Source organism: Nanorana parkeri, unplaced genomic scaffold (assembly GCF_000935625.1).
Source record: "Nanorana parkeri isolate BGI_ZX_2015 unplaced genomic scaffold, ASM93562v1 scaffold295, whole genome shotgun sequence".
Classification (NCBI taxonomy): domain Eukaryota; kingdom Metazoa; phylum Chordata; class Amphibia; order Anura; family Dicroglossidae; genus Nanorana; species Nanorana parkeri.
Window position 1 is genome coordinate 1,269,863 of NW_017306563.1, and position 19,031 is coordinate 1,288,893.

Below are 19,031 nucleotides of genomic sequence, written 5' to 3' on the forward strand. Positions count from 1 at the left end.
CAACTGGAGGAAAAAAGGTGTCTAGTGGAGGGCACACCAGAGGTGTTAGAAGGTAGTGTTACTGCTAGGTCTGGAAGAGAGTGTAGATTTCACTCAGAACCTGCCAGAGAGGTAAGTATTCAGCCTCTTCCATTACAGGGTGCAGCTGCTTGGATTTTTGTAAGTCAATCCATCCATGCTATTCTGTTTGGGGAAGATTCCTTGACAAATCACCTGCCACTTGTTCACCGTGTCTTTGTCTCGAGCTGGAAAATATATTCCCTCTTTCCTCAATCATAAAAGACAAAATGATTTGCTGCTGGGCTGTCATTGACTTGGTGCTGGAATCTCCTCAGGAATATATGGAGAACCTAAAGCAGCTGAAAGTAGTTATGACTTAAAGGGGGTTAAAGCTCAGAAGGACTCATTGGTTTCCTGGTAAAAACCTGGTTGGAGACATTAGTTTGTGTACTCCAAAGCTATTTTTGGTGGACCTGATTTGTGATGTATAAACTGGTAGCCTTTCCATAGTGAAGGAGACAAGCTTGCTCTCTGAAACCGTATTAGCATCATAAGGGCCTGTGTCAATGCCATTGGTTTATAATCAGTCTGAGATGATTCCTGAGTGCATCTGACCAGCAGTTAACCTTCTGACTGCATTGAACCTGCTTCAAGTAGGTTTTGATTTCACATAGAATGTATGGGAATGCAAAACCCATCTGATCTGAGCAAATGTCAATCGACACAAGCCTAAAGTACCCTTTAATACTGCTATCTTACCTCTGTTCTTGGAGAACTGTGCCATCTCCATCCCCTGCTTTGCTGTAGTCATTTTGTAATAATGCCCTATATTCAAGAACTGTATTTTTAAATATTTAAAGCACTTTTGGAATAAAATATAATAAATCAGCCTTGCAGTTGCTATCAATCTCCTGAACAAGCACACTACTGACGTTCTTATGGTAAAACAAATCAATCAAGCCGCTGATTTTGGGCAAATGATTCAGCTTTATTTACATCCATAGAGGCATTGCTGGCATCTCATGAGCAGAGAACATGGCCACCCCCTCGACACAGAATTGTCTCATGGTCACATCTAGACAGGTCTCTGTAGGTGGGTTTAGCGTGTACGTAGACTGGAACCTCCACACAGGTATTGCAGCAGAGGTTGATGCATACACACGTCAAGTCAACTCCATAGTGTCTGTTACAGCAACATTTACACAGCTAATGGCATCTGGGCAGCATATCACTTAAGTTATAATATTTGACAAAAAGGCAGATAAACTTGCATCTCTGGATTCATCATAAATCCATTATTTTATTCTTCATGCAAACTTCCAAGCATCTGTCATCTTCTTGATCATAAGCACTTTGCCTGCTAAAGACCTTTCTAGTATCTTCTGGCTGTCAGACCCATAGTCACGGATTCTGCTGTTGTGTGAATATATTAGGACACTCTGGTTGAAATACTGAAGCTATATATGGTGCCAAAAATACGATTAATCACGACCAATCGGGGGTTATATTTCATTCTCTTACTTACACTAGAAAACCATCTGCTGGAATTCGAATGGTCACCATAGACCCATATCTAGTAAAGAAATATGGAGGCTGCCTTTAATATTCTCTTTCTAAAAACTGCTGACTTTGGCTTCTGTACTTTGAGTCACTGACCTGGAACAAGGAATTACAACTTTCCCATGACTTACCTGATCTGCACACTTGTGAGTCAGAAAGTAGTGAAGCTAGAGGGCAAGCATTACAGCCACGAAACAAGCATTTTCTGCTTCTATCCCGATTCTGATTTGGAACAGGTCAGTGACTCGCATAGTAAAGCCATGGGCAGGGTGACACACCTGGAACCTGCCACATATTATAAGCTTTCAGGTTCCCTTTAAGGAACAACTCACAAGTCAATTATTCTTGTGGTAATTAATAGAATTATTAATACATTATCTCTTTATTCTGGCTCAGTAAAGGTATAAATGAAAGCACAGCAACCTAAATCATCCAAACAGTATTAATGTCTCAAAGTGGGCCCACTGTCAAAACCAGACTTTAGGTCCTCTGGTCCAAATTGGGCTGCCATTGCAAAAATGCTCCACCTACACATACCCAATTACTAGCCTCTGTCCTGGTGGGCCTCTCTGAGTAGCCAGCAGTCTCTGCCTACTCAGATTAGGTCCTTCTCCCCAGTTAACACAGGAAATGAAGCAGCAACCCAGTTCCAGGACAAAGGGGTCATTTAGGTAAGAGCAGCCTCAAAGAAGACCGGCAGACCTAAACTCTCATTAGTTGCATCAGCTTACTACACTTTACCCATTGCTCTTCATGCTGCCGATCAAGTCAATTCCCATTTTGGTCATACAACATTCATGAAGCCAGCACAAGCTCTTCTAACATGACTCCTTTTGTACAGAAGACCTTCTGAAATTCTGTTTTTTGGATTGGTAACCTGACATTTAAGAAAGGGAGAAAGTAGTTTTGATGCTTTTTTTTTTTTAGCTGTGTCTATGTACATAAGTGTGGATTGTGGCCAACTTATGACCAAGCAATGACAGTTTGGCAGTGCTTTGTATCCTTTGATGAAAAGGCAAAAACTGAAGTCCAGATAATTGTGCAACACCGATGTTGGGAATAAGAGCACTGGTACAATCTATGAAGCTACACGTTTCGGGTAAATAAGCGAACAGAAACAGACTCAATTAGATATTAATACTTTGACCATCACAGGATGTTGGTGGATCTGGTAAAAGATAACACTGAAAAGCAGCCTATCAAGGACAACACCTTCATAATAAAGCTTTTCTTTTCACCTAGTTCATATGAGCGGTGATGCCATAGCTGCAAAGGCGTCTTGGAAATTCTTTATTTCCCGTAATGCTGTTGGCTGGGATGAATGCAGCAACTCGTCTGAGAGATGACATGTACATGGTGAAGGGTGCATTGGTTGCAATGGGTGGCTGGTGATAGAGGAAGCCCCAATCTTAGTCCATATGGATAACAGTCTGTCAGGGCATCTTAATCGCCCGTCACTAAGAAAAGGGTTACGTTTTTACATGATGGGGTTTTTGTATTTAAAGTCACTGATCTCCACTCACTACTCCAGCCAGAGACAGCTGACAACAATTTTCAGATTGAGAAGGGTAGGAAGCTTCTCATGCACTTCTCTGTACATCAGTGTTGGGGCCGAGTGGTCCCACAGTCTAGACCTGGCATTCCTCACAAGGCACCGCCGTTCGCTTTTTGAGCTCTTTGACTTGAAAGTGACGGTGAGTGCTGGTATCCTGTTGGCGGTGTGAGGCCGCACCGCGGCGGCCTGCTTCCAGCTCCACGTGGAGGAAGGCCTTGACCCGATGCTGCCGCCCCTTCCCATCGCTGTAATCTAACACACGACACTCGTAGGTCCCTTCATCTGAGATCTTGACATTAGATAGGCGTAGCTTGTGTGATATGTTACTGCCGAATACCTTCACCACCTATGCAGAAAATAGAGAGTTATTTATGTATTTAAGAGAAGTCTATAGTATGGCTAAATCACTTTTTTTCCAGAGATTTCCCTTCCAGTCTACGCTCGGTGGTTTCTGCTGCTGACCCTACTTCACTTCTGTGTCCTACAGTGATGCAGGGGATGATCTAAAAAACGATCGCTCAGCCATACGCTGGTCGAACACCATTCGCATGGCATTCCTGCCACTAGATAAAGCTGATGAGCATATGAATTTCCTCTGCTCCTTAGATACATCTAGTGGCGGAAATGGAATTTGGCCAGTGTATAATAAGGCAGTAATAGGACGGGGAGGGGGGTTTGGAGGGAACCCATGCAACTGACACTACTGGAAGTGTAAGATGCTGAAGATGCAGTGCAGAACAGCAGAGCAGATATGAACTCTCTTCGTTGGAGGAAGCACTTTTTATTCTAGCAACAGAATAGCTTTAAAGAGACCCTGTCACCAGACCTTACTTTTTAAATGAAAATCTTGCATCAGTAAGGGATAATGAGCACTTGCATGTTTCCCCACCATTGATTTTTCCCATGTTGTGACCCGAGTAACTTTAGTAGGAAGCTAACCACGTCCTAAAAGTGTCAATTCCAGTCTGTCCTTACCCCTGCTCCTACCCTCTCTTCATTCTGCTATATAGGCAGATAACAAAGCTGCTTGTTAGCAAATGTTAGGATTCCAAACAAGACCAATGATTTATTATCTGCACACCCATAATGTAATTAAACAGAAGTACCAGTTGTAGCAGAGTCATAGTAAACAAAGCAGGGTTTGTAATATATGAAAAGTGGAGGAGGTGTTAATGCTAGCAATATTCCATGCTCTGCTGTGTGTGAGCTCCTACTATCAGCCTCTCTGCCCTGTAATCAGATCAATGAGTGGCTGTTCAGTGATCCTCAAATATAAATAAGTAATGGTGAACACTACAAAGCATCATCTAAGTGACAACTCTGGGGATCCTGATGGCACGGCCAAGATGGCAGCGCCCAGCAACAGTCCCAGGCCTGTTCACTATCATAATTTTATCCATAATTACAGGGAGATTAAATGCACAAAACAGTGTAAATTGACAAATAATCCTATAGAAAGTGGATGCTAATATTAATAGGATGAAGACAGGGTCTCTTTAAGTTTATTAACACCTTACGGTGGACAGGTGGCTGTTAAAAACATGCGCAGGCGCCCATTGTGCATACTGAATGCCTGTGATTAAGCTGTCATTAGACATGGCAGATCACAGGCAAAATGTCCAGAGCCAATCAGAGTGGCACTGTACCTTACGATCGCTGTAAACCAATCACAGAGGTCACAAGTGTAAACCCTGACTGTGTTTACACACATTCAGCCCTCCCCTTCCTCTCACAATGGGGGCGGGGAGGAAGTAAAAATTGAAGGAAGAAAGGGATCAGCAGCAGCAGATTCAAGGTGGAGGTTTCAAGTGCCAGTGACCACCAATGATTTGGGGGAGGTGGACATTTTATTGCTACTACTTGGATTCAGTGGGTGACTTTTAAAGGCCAGGTGCACCCTAACTACCTCAATGCCAGCATGTTTCTTAATTTCCAAATAATTGTAGAAAGAGGGAATCATCTCTTTTTTTTTTTAAATGGCAGTTGGGTTCTGAATGGTTACTACAGGCAACCCAGTTTTCATGCATCCATTTTGGCCCAATGTCACCATCGAGTTCCATCAGATCAAAAGCGCATCTGTAGCACACTAGCAGCAAATGCTAAATAAAAAAAAGTATCTTTCAGGTCTACCGGCTTTGTTTGTTTTTAATCTCCATTTTATATTCCTCTTCAAATGGCACCATTCGTAATGAATTTACATATTCCCCCAACGGGACAGCGTCTGTGTTGAACTCTCTTTCCTATTGCTGCCAAATGCAGCTCCCTCTCGCCCACAGCGCAAGATCAATAGAAAAACCTCTGCGGCTAATTAGCTTTCCTTCCAAATTGATCTTCTCCTGGTATTTGCCATTCTGTGAAATGTAAAGTTTGCTCAGTCCGGAAAGAGAAGAGTGTAAATCAGATTAATGTTCCGTTCGCCATCACGGAGCCCAGTGATTGTCAAGATGCTTAAGGGCAAAATGCCAGCTGTTGGTGCATTGTACTAGGAGGATCACAGGTAAGGCAACATAGAATGCAGTAGAAAGGGTGAGATGTAACCTCATAATAATGAACGTAGGAAGTGGACATCTGAAGGGCATCTGAGAAGGTTTGGATTTATTCAGGTTATACTGTAGTATAACTGGTAGTAGTAAGTCACAGTCAACAGAATTTGTTGTAGGTGACATTTCACCACTCCAAATAGCTTCCTCAGCTCTGATAAGGGTGAGGAACATACCTCATGGGTAACTCTGTCACCTTAATCCAATCACCATTGAATGTGTCAAGCCAGGGGGTGTTTATGTGCAGCTGAGGGGTGGGGAATGCCCCAGCCCACAGCTGATTGGGTGGATGGTCCATGGCACTTCCTTGTTCAGAGGGGCTTAGGTTTGGACCAGTCCAAAGCTAAGCTCATTCCTACTGGGAAAAATTAAATATCAATGAGCAATTCCAACTTAGGACAAATCGTATCAGCAGACCTTATATTCCATTATAACAATCTTTCAAAATGATTATTATATACTGTATATGGTAGAAATCTAAGCAGCCGAAGTTAAAGGAAATTCTCCACTGGCCCAGCAAGAGTTGAGCTTGGCCCCACCCCCAACCCTCGTTATTGGTTAGTGAAACCATCCATCACTCCTAACGGACCAACAGGGAGGCACAGATGTTAGATAGTGGTGGTGCCAAGCTCAGCTTTTGCAGGAAAATTGTTGATTTCCATGTAACTTCAGCAGCCTGTATCTTCAGATCCACTAATCATTTTGACTTTTTTTTATTGAAGATAACCTCTGCTTATCCTTTTTAGGGTTCATTATATACTAAGTTTTGATTGCTCAGGCTTGTGACAGATGTTTAATATTATCACCCTGTGTTACAGTGGGTAGATGGGTGATACTTACACTTATCTTGGTGGCACCTTTTTCTTGGATCCCCTGGAGAGATTTCACCTGTAAGACAAAACACAATTATTAATAAAAGCATAATAATGAGAGCATCGGACCATCTGGCAGTGTAAAAACCCTTAGAGCCGAAGCCAACGCGAAGGGAAAAGCCACAAATTGATAATGAAAGTTGATGATGAAAGATGAAAGTATCGCAAATCCAAGGAAACGCTGATGAGCTGGAAATACAGGATAGTATAGATACACATCTTTATGTCTATGAAAATCAAACATATTCCTTGTCTAAGAGAGTCGACAACCGGCCAAATGGATTCCATATGGAATTTGTGAATACAGGCAGTCCCCGGGTTACGACTCCTACTTACAAACAGAGGCTATTACTGTACAGCAGGGTTACTTGTAATGCTACCTCGCTCGTGCTGACGAGGAGTGCTCGCCTTTTTGGGTCTGGTTCGTAGTACTGTACGTGCATTACAGGACGTTGGCTCTTGTTGGACGTTCAGGCAAGGGGTGCCTGCCTCTTCCGGGTCACTGTGAGGTTTTTACTGCTGTCTGTATCCTCATTAGAAAGATTTAATCTCACTTCCTGTCCTTGAGACAACAGGTAGTGAGAGCAAATCTACAACTAGGAAGTGAAATTCACTCCTGTAAGAGTTATCATAGGAAAAGGATGTCTCCGCTAAAGCTTAATCACCAATCCTTGTTTCCACGACAACCCAAAATTTTCAAAATCCAATTGTCACAGGGACAGAAAGTGAGGTGATATCTTCTGAACAGGAGCACACACAACAAAACAAACTTTACACGGCGTAAACCTTTCCGTATGCTATCCAAAATTAGAAAACAAAATTGGGCCGGAGTTACACTTAAAAAATGTACCTGTTCCAACTTGCATACAAATTCAACTTAAGAACAAACCTACAGAACCTATTTTGTTCGGAACCCGGAGACTGTCTGTATGTACAAACACATTGAGTGCTTTCAATCCAGAATCGGACCGAGTCTTCTTTTGGGTTTGGGAACCGTTAACAGGTTTGAGTAAAATCCTTAAAAACGTTCTGCCAAAGGAGCAGGAATAATAACATCCAGATCCAACAGACTGGGTTTTTTTATATTTTTCATTTAAATAAATCAAAAATGTAAAAACATTTTTTTTATAACAAATTACATTAAATTTAAAAATGTATTAAAAAATGTATTTCCAAAATTTAAAAACCTTTTTTTTTAAATAAAAGCAGACCAGCAGATGCCCTGAATGTGGACCCTAATTTTGGTGCATAAAAGAGGCATATAAAAGGAGCCCCAACACTCCCTCTTGGCCTGTCGTGTATCCTAGATAAAGGTTACATTCATCCAATTGATATCCAGATTCCAACCCAAACCTCAATTTCAGAAATCAAATTCACAAATAATTAACTAGAATGTTCTCTGGTTGATTTTAACAAGAATCCTTATCAGTGACTCTCCATCATCCCTGGTCCAGTCTGTATGGGGTCCCAGGAGAACATGTTTTTGATAGGTATTACAACACCTGTCAGGTTTTTATTGCTGTCTGTGTCTTAACCCTCTCTATTTGTCCTGGTGATTGTTACCACTGAAAATTAAAGAAAATCCCAAATTTTGGGTTGTTAACAGAACAGGAATTGATGGGAAATCTTCCAATGGGGACACTAGTTCTGGTGAACCTTATGACCACTGGGGATTTCCCATATTTTGGAGGGATTTACACCCACCCGTTGATGTGGATATCAGATAGGAAGTGAAGGGAAATCTTCAGATGGCAATACAATGCTGACAGGAGTTATAACCCTAAACCTACTTCAACCCTACACCCAAACTGCTAGACTTACATTATAGGGCACCAAACCCTAGTCCCAAACCCTACCTGTATCCAACTCCCTGCACTAAAGCCCAATGTAATAAACAGCTACTGACATTTCTCTAGACCTCTATAATATCAGAGAATTACATGTTTTATAATCTCTCTTATTATCTTACAGAATATTTTAAGAGTCAAAAGAAAAAGCAGTTATTTGCTGCTGATGGTATTTGCAACCAGGCCATTAAGTGATTTTATTTCCATTTATATACTTCACAGAATGGCTTCTATATTTGTTACGCTGAGGAATTTAGCTTTTTCTGTGACCTCAAGGCTAATGACCAAATTTACGGTTTTGCGCTTAAACCTGCAGACCTGAATTGGGAATTAGTGTTCATCTGCAGATAAGACTATGCAGGATATGTCTGATTTGCTGGTAAAATGTGTGAAAATTTTATCTAATTAGTGTTCATAAACCATGCTTACATAAGCGTTACGTGGCTCTCAGTGTTCATTGAAGTGGCTTGGATCATCCTCTCTATGGGAGTTTGGTATCTGTTGTCTACCTGGCTGTTGCATTTTATACTTCCAAAAATCTGCAGCCACACTAAGGCTATCTACATTAGGGGTCCTTAAATGTTTTAATTTGAAAGCCCAAAAAAGAAAATTGTGAGCATACTGGGATCTAAGAACCCTGCACCACTCTTCCACCTGTGATCACTTTTGCACCCCTGTTCCATCAATCTTCACATCTACACTCCCTGCTCCCTTCTTCCACCACTGCTCATCCCTGTACCCCCTGCTCCCCTCTTCCACCACTATTCACTTCCGCACTCCCTGCTCCCCTCTCCCACCACTGCTCATCACTGCACTCACTGCTCCCCTCTCCCACCACTGCTCATTACTGCACCCCCTGCATTCCTTTTCCACGACTACTCATCTCTGAACCCCTGTTCCACCACTGCTCACCTCTGCACCCCCTGCTCCCCTCCACCACTGCTCACTTTCTTACTCCCTGCTCCCCTCTTCCACCACTGCTCGACTCTGCACTCCATGCACCCCTATTCCACCACTACACACTTCTGCACCAACTGCATCACTTTTCCACCACTGCTCACCTTTGCACCCCTGTTTCACCTCTGCAACCCCTGCTCTCCTTCCTCAGTGCTTACTTCTGCTCCCCCTGCTCCCCTCCACCACAGCTCACCTCTGGAACCCCTTCTCTCCTCCACCCCTGCTCACTTTTGCACTTTCTGTTCCCCTGTTCCACCACTGCTCACATTTGCACCCCAAATCCCCTCTTCCATCAATGGTCATGGTTAGGGTTGCCACCCGTACGGGAATGACCCGGACAGTCCGGTTTTGGAATCCTGTGCCCGGGAGGGAATCGTGGTGCTCGTGACATCTGTATTGGAGTTCTGTTATGAGCGGCGCCATCCGCAGTCATTACGAGCACCCGTTACTTTGGGGATATCGGGTAATGAGTGCGGCAAAGTATATGGATATTGCTTTATATAGTATATATCTGGGGACCTATGGCACACTGGCAAGTTGTGATTAACTCCAAATATATGCGTCGTGTATACTTTACAAAAAAATTGCCGCGAGGTGCTACAGTGTTCGGGTTTGGCTTGAAGAAAAGGTGGCAACCCTAGTCATGGTAGTCATGTGCTGAGCCTGCTGTAGTTTAAGAAATGCCGCTCTGCGTTATGAAGCTTTGCTGCAATGTTCAATACTGTTGTTTTTGTGACACAACATAATGTGATCAAAGATACCACGTGTTATTCCCATTATCAACTACCAATTTTCAGCAGCTAGAGGATGATAGAGAAGGAACTCAGTGGTCATGTGATTTTTCATCAATAGGCATCTTTTAGGAGTCACTTTCCCCTACCCCGCAGCACCTCCACCCGCTCACCCCTTCCTTTTCCAAGGGTCTGGTAATGTCATGAGTCCTTAAATCTGTCCGGCAGCAGCGGCAATGGGGAATCCTTCCTCTTGCACTGAATGGCTTGCTTGTAATGACATGTGAGTGCCTTTTAGTGCAGTAGTAATCTGAGCCCAGGCTATGTAAAGACCCCCCCAATTGGCAGGTCCATGTTAACCTAGGCTCAGAGGAAGGGGGCTCAATGATGGGCAGCTGTAATTTAACTTGATATCTATAAGCAAAAAGGGATTACTGTAAGGCACAGCTTCTGGATTTAAAGACATTTAAAGAAATGACAGGTTTGCTTTGAAGGGAATCTACAATACAGTATATTTTCAGTGAGTGCATCTTATGAGTAATTATTGTAAAGTTTGCTATACGTTAATTCTTTTATGTAACTTATATCTACATAGTTGCTAGAATAAATTTTTATTGTTCTATTAGATATCCTCCACCAAAGCTCCTGACCCAGACCTTTAATACACCAGACTGCCACAGACACAGAGATGTCAATGAAGTGTTTTATATTCTTTCAATCGTGGAAGGGTTCTCTCCAGAGCCCCTGGCCCCATAGTGGAGCACATGCTCCCAGTGTTTTGTCATGTCTTGAGCCTTTGCCATCTGGTGGTCACAAATGTGCACTGCAGCAAGGCCATGCTACAGCTGACACCTGAACCTCATTTACTACCTTTATAGGAAATCCTGAACTTACACCATCCACTCAATCAACTCCAGTACGTCTGTGTCAGCCTGACTACCTTGCTTCTTGGATTCTGACCTCAGCCTGTACTTTAGATTACTCTTCTGTCTGCCGCCAGCATCGTCCCCTAGCCTGTCTAATTATGCTTGTATGCTGTCTGCCTCACCCTCTTGCTTGTCCAACTATGCTTCTGTCTATTGATTTGGTACCCCATCTGGCTGTCTACTGTTGCTCTGCCTATCTGTCTGAAGATTTGCATTGCTTTGTTCCCGGATACACTAATCCTGTCTGTCGGGTCATAAGGTCTGCTAAACTCCATGACACCCATGCACAAATGTCCTATTCATGCTATATTTTAGATTGTAAGCTCTCACGGGCAGGGCCCTCCTTACCATCTTGTCTTGAATTGTATTGTAATTGTAATGTCTTCCTTTTATTGTAAAGTGCTGCTCAAACTGTTAGCGCTATATGAATCCTATATTATAATAATAATAATGCCTTCCCACTTCCCACTTAGCCCTGCTCCCTTATTTTAATGTGTTGTAGGTGGTAAGGCTTCTTTGCCACCACTTCAAGCTTTCAAAAAACATGATCGGTCATTGCTCCCCACAGGCTAGAGGAATAATGGTTCATACGTGACTTAGATCATTAAAGACTGGAACTGCAAGGCACAACCATTGTACAACACTACCAAACAGAGTCTAATTACAAGCTATACATAGAAACACAGTTCTTCAACTCAATGGCAGGATTACTTCCATTAAGCCGATTCTAAAGAAAAAAAAAAACATGAAAAAGACAATGGTTTTTCTTTAATATCATGTCTCTCTGCTCCCTGCATCCTCCTTAGATTAATTGCAGTTTGTGTTAATGAATTGTGTCTGGCTTCAGTACAAACAGCACCCCTCATTAAAATCCCCAGCACTGTGTTTCTATTACTGCTGCTTGTACAAGCACATGGATACAAAGAGAGATAGGAAGAGACAGGAGGAGGAGGTGGTGGTGAATCTGAGCTGTAAGAAGAATACAAAATAAATATTTATGAATAACTTACTCATTAAACATTAATACTGAAAAACAAAAGAAGATTCCTGCAATACAGAATTTTGACATTTTCCATAAAAGAGGGGGGTCCTCTGTTTATCAAAGATTAATGATCGAAACCTTTGTACCTTGGTGTGAGTGATGTCATTATTATCATCATGGTCATTAGTGTGCAAAAATCTTTCAAGCTAACTGTACTAGTTCTCAAATGATGTCTCAAGCTGTCTCAACCATAACCCTTGCAATCTGCAAGAGTGCAAAGGCGAGCAGTGGTGGAATAGGGGTGCAGGGGCTGCAGAATGAGCAATGGAGGAAGGGAGGTGCATGGAGTGCAAAAGTGAGCAGAAGTGAAATAAGAGTGCAGGGGGTGCAGAAACGAGCAGTGTTGTGGCAATAATACTGCACTGCTCCTAAATTTAGAGCACAGTTGTCACTGTCATGTAGGCTGTGTGTGCTTACACTATAGTGGGATGCGAACATGTTGCAGGGGGCATGGCTATCAGCATTGTCACTGTTGATTCACAAGTCTGCAGCTTGTCAGTCAACTCCTGTCCACTGCTTTCCGGATCAACACCACTGCTTTTGTTTCTGAAACCCTCCTACTGTGAGCTGCAGTGTCTGGGAGGGGGAATGAGTGAGACACAAATTAAGGAGGATTTGGCTTAGAGAAGGTGAAGGAAGTGTCACTTTAAGTGACTTTTGCATCACATAGTAACAAGGACTTACTTGCACTTTAAGTCTGATGCGAGCACAGTCTGAGAAATGACAAGTAACATTACATTTAGGGCTCATGCACATGGTCACAAATACAGACATACAGTGTTAAAAAGGCTTGTATGTGCAGCGTTCGGGTAGGGTTGCCACCTTTTCTTTCAGCGAAACCCGAGCACTCTAGCGACGCACGGAAATGTTTTGGGGAGAATGAGTCGTGGCTTATTTATATGTAAATAGCAACACCCATTCATATGTAAATATCACATTCAAGACTATGTTCTTAATTTTGGCTGCTCCCGTCTGCCTGACATCGGGTGTCAGGGTTTCTGCTGCCATGAAACCCGAGCACAGCATTCTAAATCCAGACTGTCCGGGTGAATCCCGGACAGGTGGCAACCCTACGTCCGGGAGACCCAGCTGCTGTAAGCAGGTATGCACATGTAAATTCCCCTGTCCCTCCTGACCCAGGACCTTCATAGTGGGTGTGAAGATGGAGAGCTGTGGGAGATCAGTGAATATTTGTTGGTTGATCTTCTCTGTAAAGAATGAACCCTGAGGTGCTCAGTTCTAAATATTTCCAGATTCAGAGCTCTCAATCTCTGTGCTCCCTGGCTGTGCAGTCTGTGCTTGACTGGCTTCAAGAGAGTGCAGAGGTGACATTAAAGATCTAAAAGTTCCCTGATATTTCCTCAAAGAGAACCTGTCACCTCCATAAAAGCCCTCTTGTGAAAGCAATAAAGTTAACAAAAAAAAATGTAATAAAAAGGTTTTAAAAATGAAAGTTTAATAAAATAATTTAAATAAGCCAAATCATTTTTAAAAGCTCCCCTCCACCCCCATTATACGTTAATATGTAAAGTGTGAAAAGACTATAGACTGATCAGCCATAACATTATGACCACCCGCTTAATATTGAGTATGTCCCCCTTGTCCCGCCAAAATAGCCCTGACCCATTAAGACATGGACTCTGCTAGACCTCTGAAGGTATGCTGTGGTATCTGGCACCAAGCCGTCAGTAGCGGATCCTTCAAGTCCTGTAAGGTGGGGTCTCCTTTACTCACCACGTACATGAGCCTCTGCCGCCCATGACCCTTTCACCGGTTCACCAGCTTTCCTTCCTTTTGGAAGGTCCTGACCACTACAGACCAGGAACATCCCACAAGAGCGGCAGTTTTGGAGTTGCTCTGACCCAGTTGTCTAGCCATTACAATTTGGCCTTTGTCAAAGTCGCTCAAATCCTTACACTTGCCCATTTTTTCTGCACCCAACACATTAACCTCAGGGACAAAATGTTCACTTGTTACCAAATATATTCAAGGTGCCATTCTAACGAAATAATCATTGTTATTCACTTCACTTGTCAGTGGTCAGAATATTGTGGCTGATCGGTGTACATTATATTCAGATTAGATCCAGAATTAATTATCTTAAAGCATCAATCCACACCCATGAAATATATTTCCATTTTAAAACGAATTCGGTGGTCACCTGTTGCGTTCTTATATCACTTTCACGCTACTACATCCAAATTTCCCCACTCTGGTTCATGGTTCTATTTCTGCCTTACTTAGAATTTTGGGTGTTCTCACCCACCCTGTGATGTCCCTACTCCTCCTGTTGCATTCTTCATAATACTAAACAATTTAGCATCCAGCAGGGTGAGTGTGACCTCCATGTAATGGTTGCTGCCGATGTGCAAACCTGGGAAACAAATCATAGAGATCCCACTTCGGGAGTCTCTGTGATGTATAAGAAACCATCAGGTGTTCTAACTCTCCAGCATTTAAAAAACTGAAATATATATTTTTGGGTGAACAGACTCTTACATATGTATGTGAACTGCAGCTGCCCCATTCTAATTCAAATCAGGCATGTCCAAATCATTTTAGAAAGATATATGTAATATGCTTGATGTGCTGTTTGTAGATTTCAGGAAGCATGTACAGATTGTAATACAAGAGGGGCCGTAGTACCACCCATAGGACCTCTTTAATGTTTGCTCAATATGCAAGAAAGTTTGGAGTGATACTCTTTAGTCTCTAACCTAAAGTAAAACTGAAGCCAACATTTTTTTTAGTTTTGGATAGAGTATGGGAGCGTTACAATCCCCGTCAGCTTTTTTTGCCTTCTGTGTCCCATTAGGGAGATTTCAACTTACTTCCTGTCCAATAGCCACAACCGGGAGTGAGTGAAAATCCCTCCAAAGTGCAGGAAATACCTGTTGGTCAGCAGGGTTACCAGAACTAGTGTCCCCATTGGAAAATTCCCATATAGCCAATAAAGCCAACCTTTCTGCAATAATTGATGATTAAAGCATTACAATACTCTACTATTGCTCAACATGGAAGGAATCATATGGAAATAATAAAAATGTGAGCAATAGTCTGTCAACTATAACAGTGTGTGTGTGTAGGGGGGGGGGGGTTAGAATGTTGTCTTTCTCTTGCCCGCGTAAAAGTAGGTTAATTCTCTGCCTTACTAGAAAACCATCTCTTCCCTTTTCAGTAGTGCACACAGCAGGGTTAATTCAAATTGTATGTATGAAAGGACCAGAGAGTGGGTGGTGGATCTCTTCTTTGTGCTCCCTAGATAAGGTTCATATTAATGTGATGAAGGAAACACCCTTTATAAGCAGATAGTGCTTAGCGAAGAACATCTTTGTTTAATCAAACGCTACACACAGCACGGATGTCTAATAATGATTAAAACCAACAGCAGACCATCAGAAACACATTTTTAGTCGCATAACTACATTAAATTCCACGTGGATTATATACACTCCCTGTCCAAAACGACCAAGCCACACACTCTAATGTTTTGTTGGACTGATTTTAGCTTTGATTATGGCACACATTCGCCGTGGCATCGTTTCGATAAGCTTATGCAATGTTACAACATTTATTTCCATACTGAGTTGCATTAAGTCCGACCACTGTGTAAAGTTTTCTCCAGCACATCCCAAAAATTCTCAATGCGGTTAAGGTCTGGACTCTGGTGGCCAATCCATGTGTGAAAATTATGTCTCATGCTCCCTGAACCACTCTTTCACAATTTGAGCACGGTGTATCCTGGCATTGTTATCTTGGAATATGGCCGTACCATCAGGGAAGAAAACAATCCATTTGTGGAAAAACCTGGTCATTCCGTATATTCAGGTAGGCAGCTGACCTCATTTTTGGGGACATAACGTTGCTGAACTTAGACCTATTATCCAGTGGAAGGCTCGTACCTATTTGCTTAGCTAAATGCAGGTGGTGCCTTTTTTTTGGACAGGCAGTGTGTGACTCTACACACTAACCTTTTATACCTACAATATTAAAAAATAACAAAACATGTACTAAAAACACTACACTAACAGGTTACACATTCAAAAAATTTAATTTGTTCCTCTAATGTAGACTTTCTCAACCTTTTTACCCCTGAGGGACCCTTGAAATAATATTCAGGTCTTGGAACACCCTTGCTAAAAAAAAGCTAGATAAGCCCCATAGAAGTTTATGGGAATCAACTGTATCGGCGTGTCCAGCAGTGAGAGACCTTCGGCGCTGAATGTAAAGAGACGCGGGGCCCCCCCCCGCGTGTAAGTATGCATCTGTGGGGAGGTGGAAATTTTAGATGGGATGTTGTTGTTGCTCACCACCCGAGGAAGCCCTAGCAACCTCAAGAGGAATCTTGGTTGAGAAAGGCTGCTCTAACATATTTATTATTTTTGCAACACCCACACATCTCTTACCTGGTTGTCTGCCCAGGTATCTTTGTTTGTCCAGTCCTTGTGGGACCGGATATACCACCACTGGATCTCCAGGGAGTAGGGGATGTCACCGCTGCCGCGGAAGGAGCACGCCATCTCTACATCTTCTCCAGGGTGTGCACTAACATCATGTGGTATTTCTGTAAACAATGCTGTAAAAGAAAAGCCTCATTATAAATGGATACTACTGTAACTTATTTAATAGTACACAAGCAATGATCATTTTTCTTTCCCATAAGAAATTGATTCTGATTTTGACTTGTTGCCCCATAGGAAGCTGAGACAGCTGTGGAGGGCCAAACCGATTAACACACAGCACTGTGCAACGCACCGACCGTGCATTACAGTGTGGCAGATGTGCTGCGTTGTCAATCATTTGAACAGCACCCCAAATGTACCTCCTGGCCACAATGTGATTGACTGTGTTGCGGTACAGTTACTGCACATGCCAAACCCCAACCTCTTCTTGCACCACGCACATACCGTTCTAAGTTCTTTTATTTAAAGTCCACAGGCGGGAGCTGCAGGAGAGGAGACAGAGGAGGACCCCTAACATCATTGGTTGCTAGGACAGCTCAGCGGTCCTAGCAACCACTGACTGCAGAGGAAGACCCCTGACTTCATTAATTGCTAGGACTCCAGAGGTCCTAGGAACAAAGGATGCAAGATAAATGCAGTCTGAACATGGACTGATTCCTGACCTGTGCTGGGCTAAGGCTTCCAGTGGATGCACCGGACTCCAAGATCGGTGCATCCACTGTCAGCCAGCCATAATGGAGGGCAGGTCGGCAGGTGAGACAGGCACTGACCAAAGGCCGGATATGGCCCGCAGGCCATAAAATGCCCAGGTCTGGTGTAGACTGAGAGCACAGGAAGTTTACAGCTGTCAAGATTTCTGGCAGGATTGCAGGTAGGAAAGGGTTAACCGACCAAGAGGGAGCAAATAGATAACATTTACTGTTAGGGTTTACATACACGTTAATGACCCTTAATTAGTGTAAAGGTTCTGAAATAGGGTTAAACTATATATTTATTAGAGGACAATATTAGGAGCCAGCTCATAAAAGCTATAACTGGAAGTGACGCTCTATTGGACTTGTCACTCTCAAATAATACCGAGCTAATTACAGATATTCATATTAGGGAATAAGAGCGATCGTCATATGATTACATTTTATCTAAACTATAAAAAAATAAGTATATCCTGTAAAAATAAAAACACTTAATTGTAAAGGCGCCAACTACTCCGTGCCGAGGGGGCCTTTTAATGTACAGACTAGGTGGAAAAAAATAGACACAGGACATAAACGGGAGTGTTTCTAATCAACTTTATGCAAATATATTACATCATTTATCTTATGTGTAATAAGAATAAAATCCTAAAAATAAAACCCACTTCTACTGTTACAAAAGCAGTAAAAAGGAAAGAAAAAAAAAAGCACTTAAGAAATAAAAATTGTGAAGAAACACTTTTATCGTTCCAAAGTTACAAAGGATACAATAAGACCTGCAGGAAAAAAAAAAAGGATCAGACTGGAAAAAATTTAAAACGAAAGGCAGGTTACTAAAGTGTTTGAAGCGGAACTGCAGGGAAACAGCTATATATAGAGAAGAATACATATGTTTGTTTTACCTGCTGTTCTGTCGGTCCTGTGATTTATACACTCCTGCTATACTGCATAGTTGCGCTATCCTACTGCCTGGTTCTGCTTTACTGCTTCCTGAATCACCTCCCTGCTAATGCGGATTCCTTGTCCAATAAGCAAGCAGGAGGCAGCGAGATGACACAGGAAACTGCATTGCCGAACCCTAAATGATGTGTGTCACCTTCCTGGTTGTGCATTGTGATAGAGGTCTAGAAATCATAAGACTGGCTGGAGGGAATTAGAAATCTTTAGGTAGGATACACCATGTCATGTAGACATTAAAGTGACACTAAACTCAGGAGTTAAATCTTAAAAATGCATTCAAGTACCTTAACTATTAAAAGAGAACTGTGGCCCAACCTTTTTTGGCCATAGTTCTCTTTAGGGTCACAGGAGGACATATTCTAATGTCCTCCGGTGACACAAAACTCAGAGCGGAGAGCGCAGAGCCACGCAGCGGCTGGGATGGATCCCGATAATACTGACGAGATCCACCCCGCTGGCTGATTGACAGCTGGCCCTGCCTCTCTAGAGACAGAGACAGCTATGCCTGCCCCCCTGGAGAAACAGAGAGGGGAGGGGGCAATCCCTGCGGGGAGCGGTGGCTGACTGTCAACGCTCTCTGGAGGGAGAGGATCGGGAACTCAGCAATTGGTGGCATGTGTTCGCTGACTTCCCGATCAATCAGTGTCATAGGTCGGCTTGCATTATGGGAATGAGTGTATTTTACTCACCCCATAATTTTCCTTTAACCAGTTGACATCCGCGGTGTTAAACCCCCTTCCCATCCAGGCCATTTTTCAGTATTCAGCGCTGCGGTACTTTGACTGACATTTATTCCGTCATGCAGCGCTGTACTGAAGTCTAAGCTTGCTCCTGTGATGGACTACAATCTCACATTTAGTTTACTGATTTGTATTGAAATTAAAGT

General features: G+C 42.7%; 1 protein-coding gene across 1 annotated transcript; it reads right to left on the reverse strand.

The window, feature by feature from the left end:
• Positions 1 to 3,055: 3,055 nt before the first annotated feature.
• VSTM2L (V-set and transmembrane domain containing 2 like) lies at positions 3,056 to 16,604 on the reverse strand. Its single transcript, XM_018557672.1, has 3 exons — positions 16,437 to 16,604; positions 6,496 to 6,543; positions 3,056 to 3,461 (listed from the first exon to the last, which is right to left on the reverse strand). The coding sequence occupies exons 1-3, from the start codon at positions 16,548 to 16,550 to the stop codon at positions 3,189 to 3,191; spliced, it is 435 nt and encodes a 144-aa protein (XP_018413174.1). The 5' UTR covers positions 16,551 to 16,604; the 3' UTR covers positions 3,056 to 3,188.
• Between the last annotated feature and the right edge of the window lie 2,427 nt (positions 16,605 to 19,031).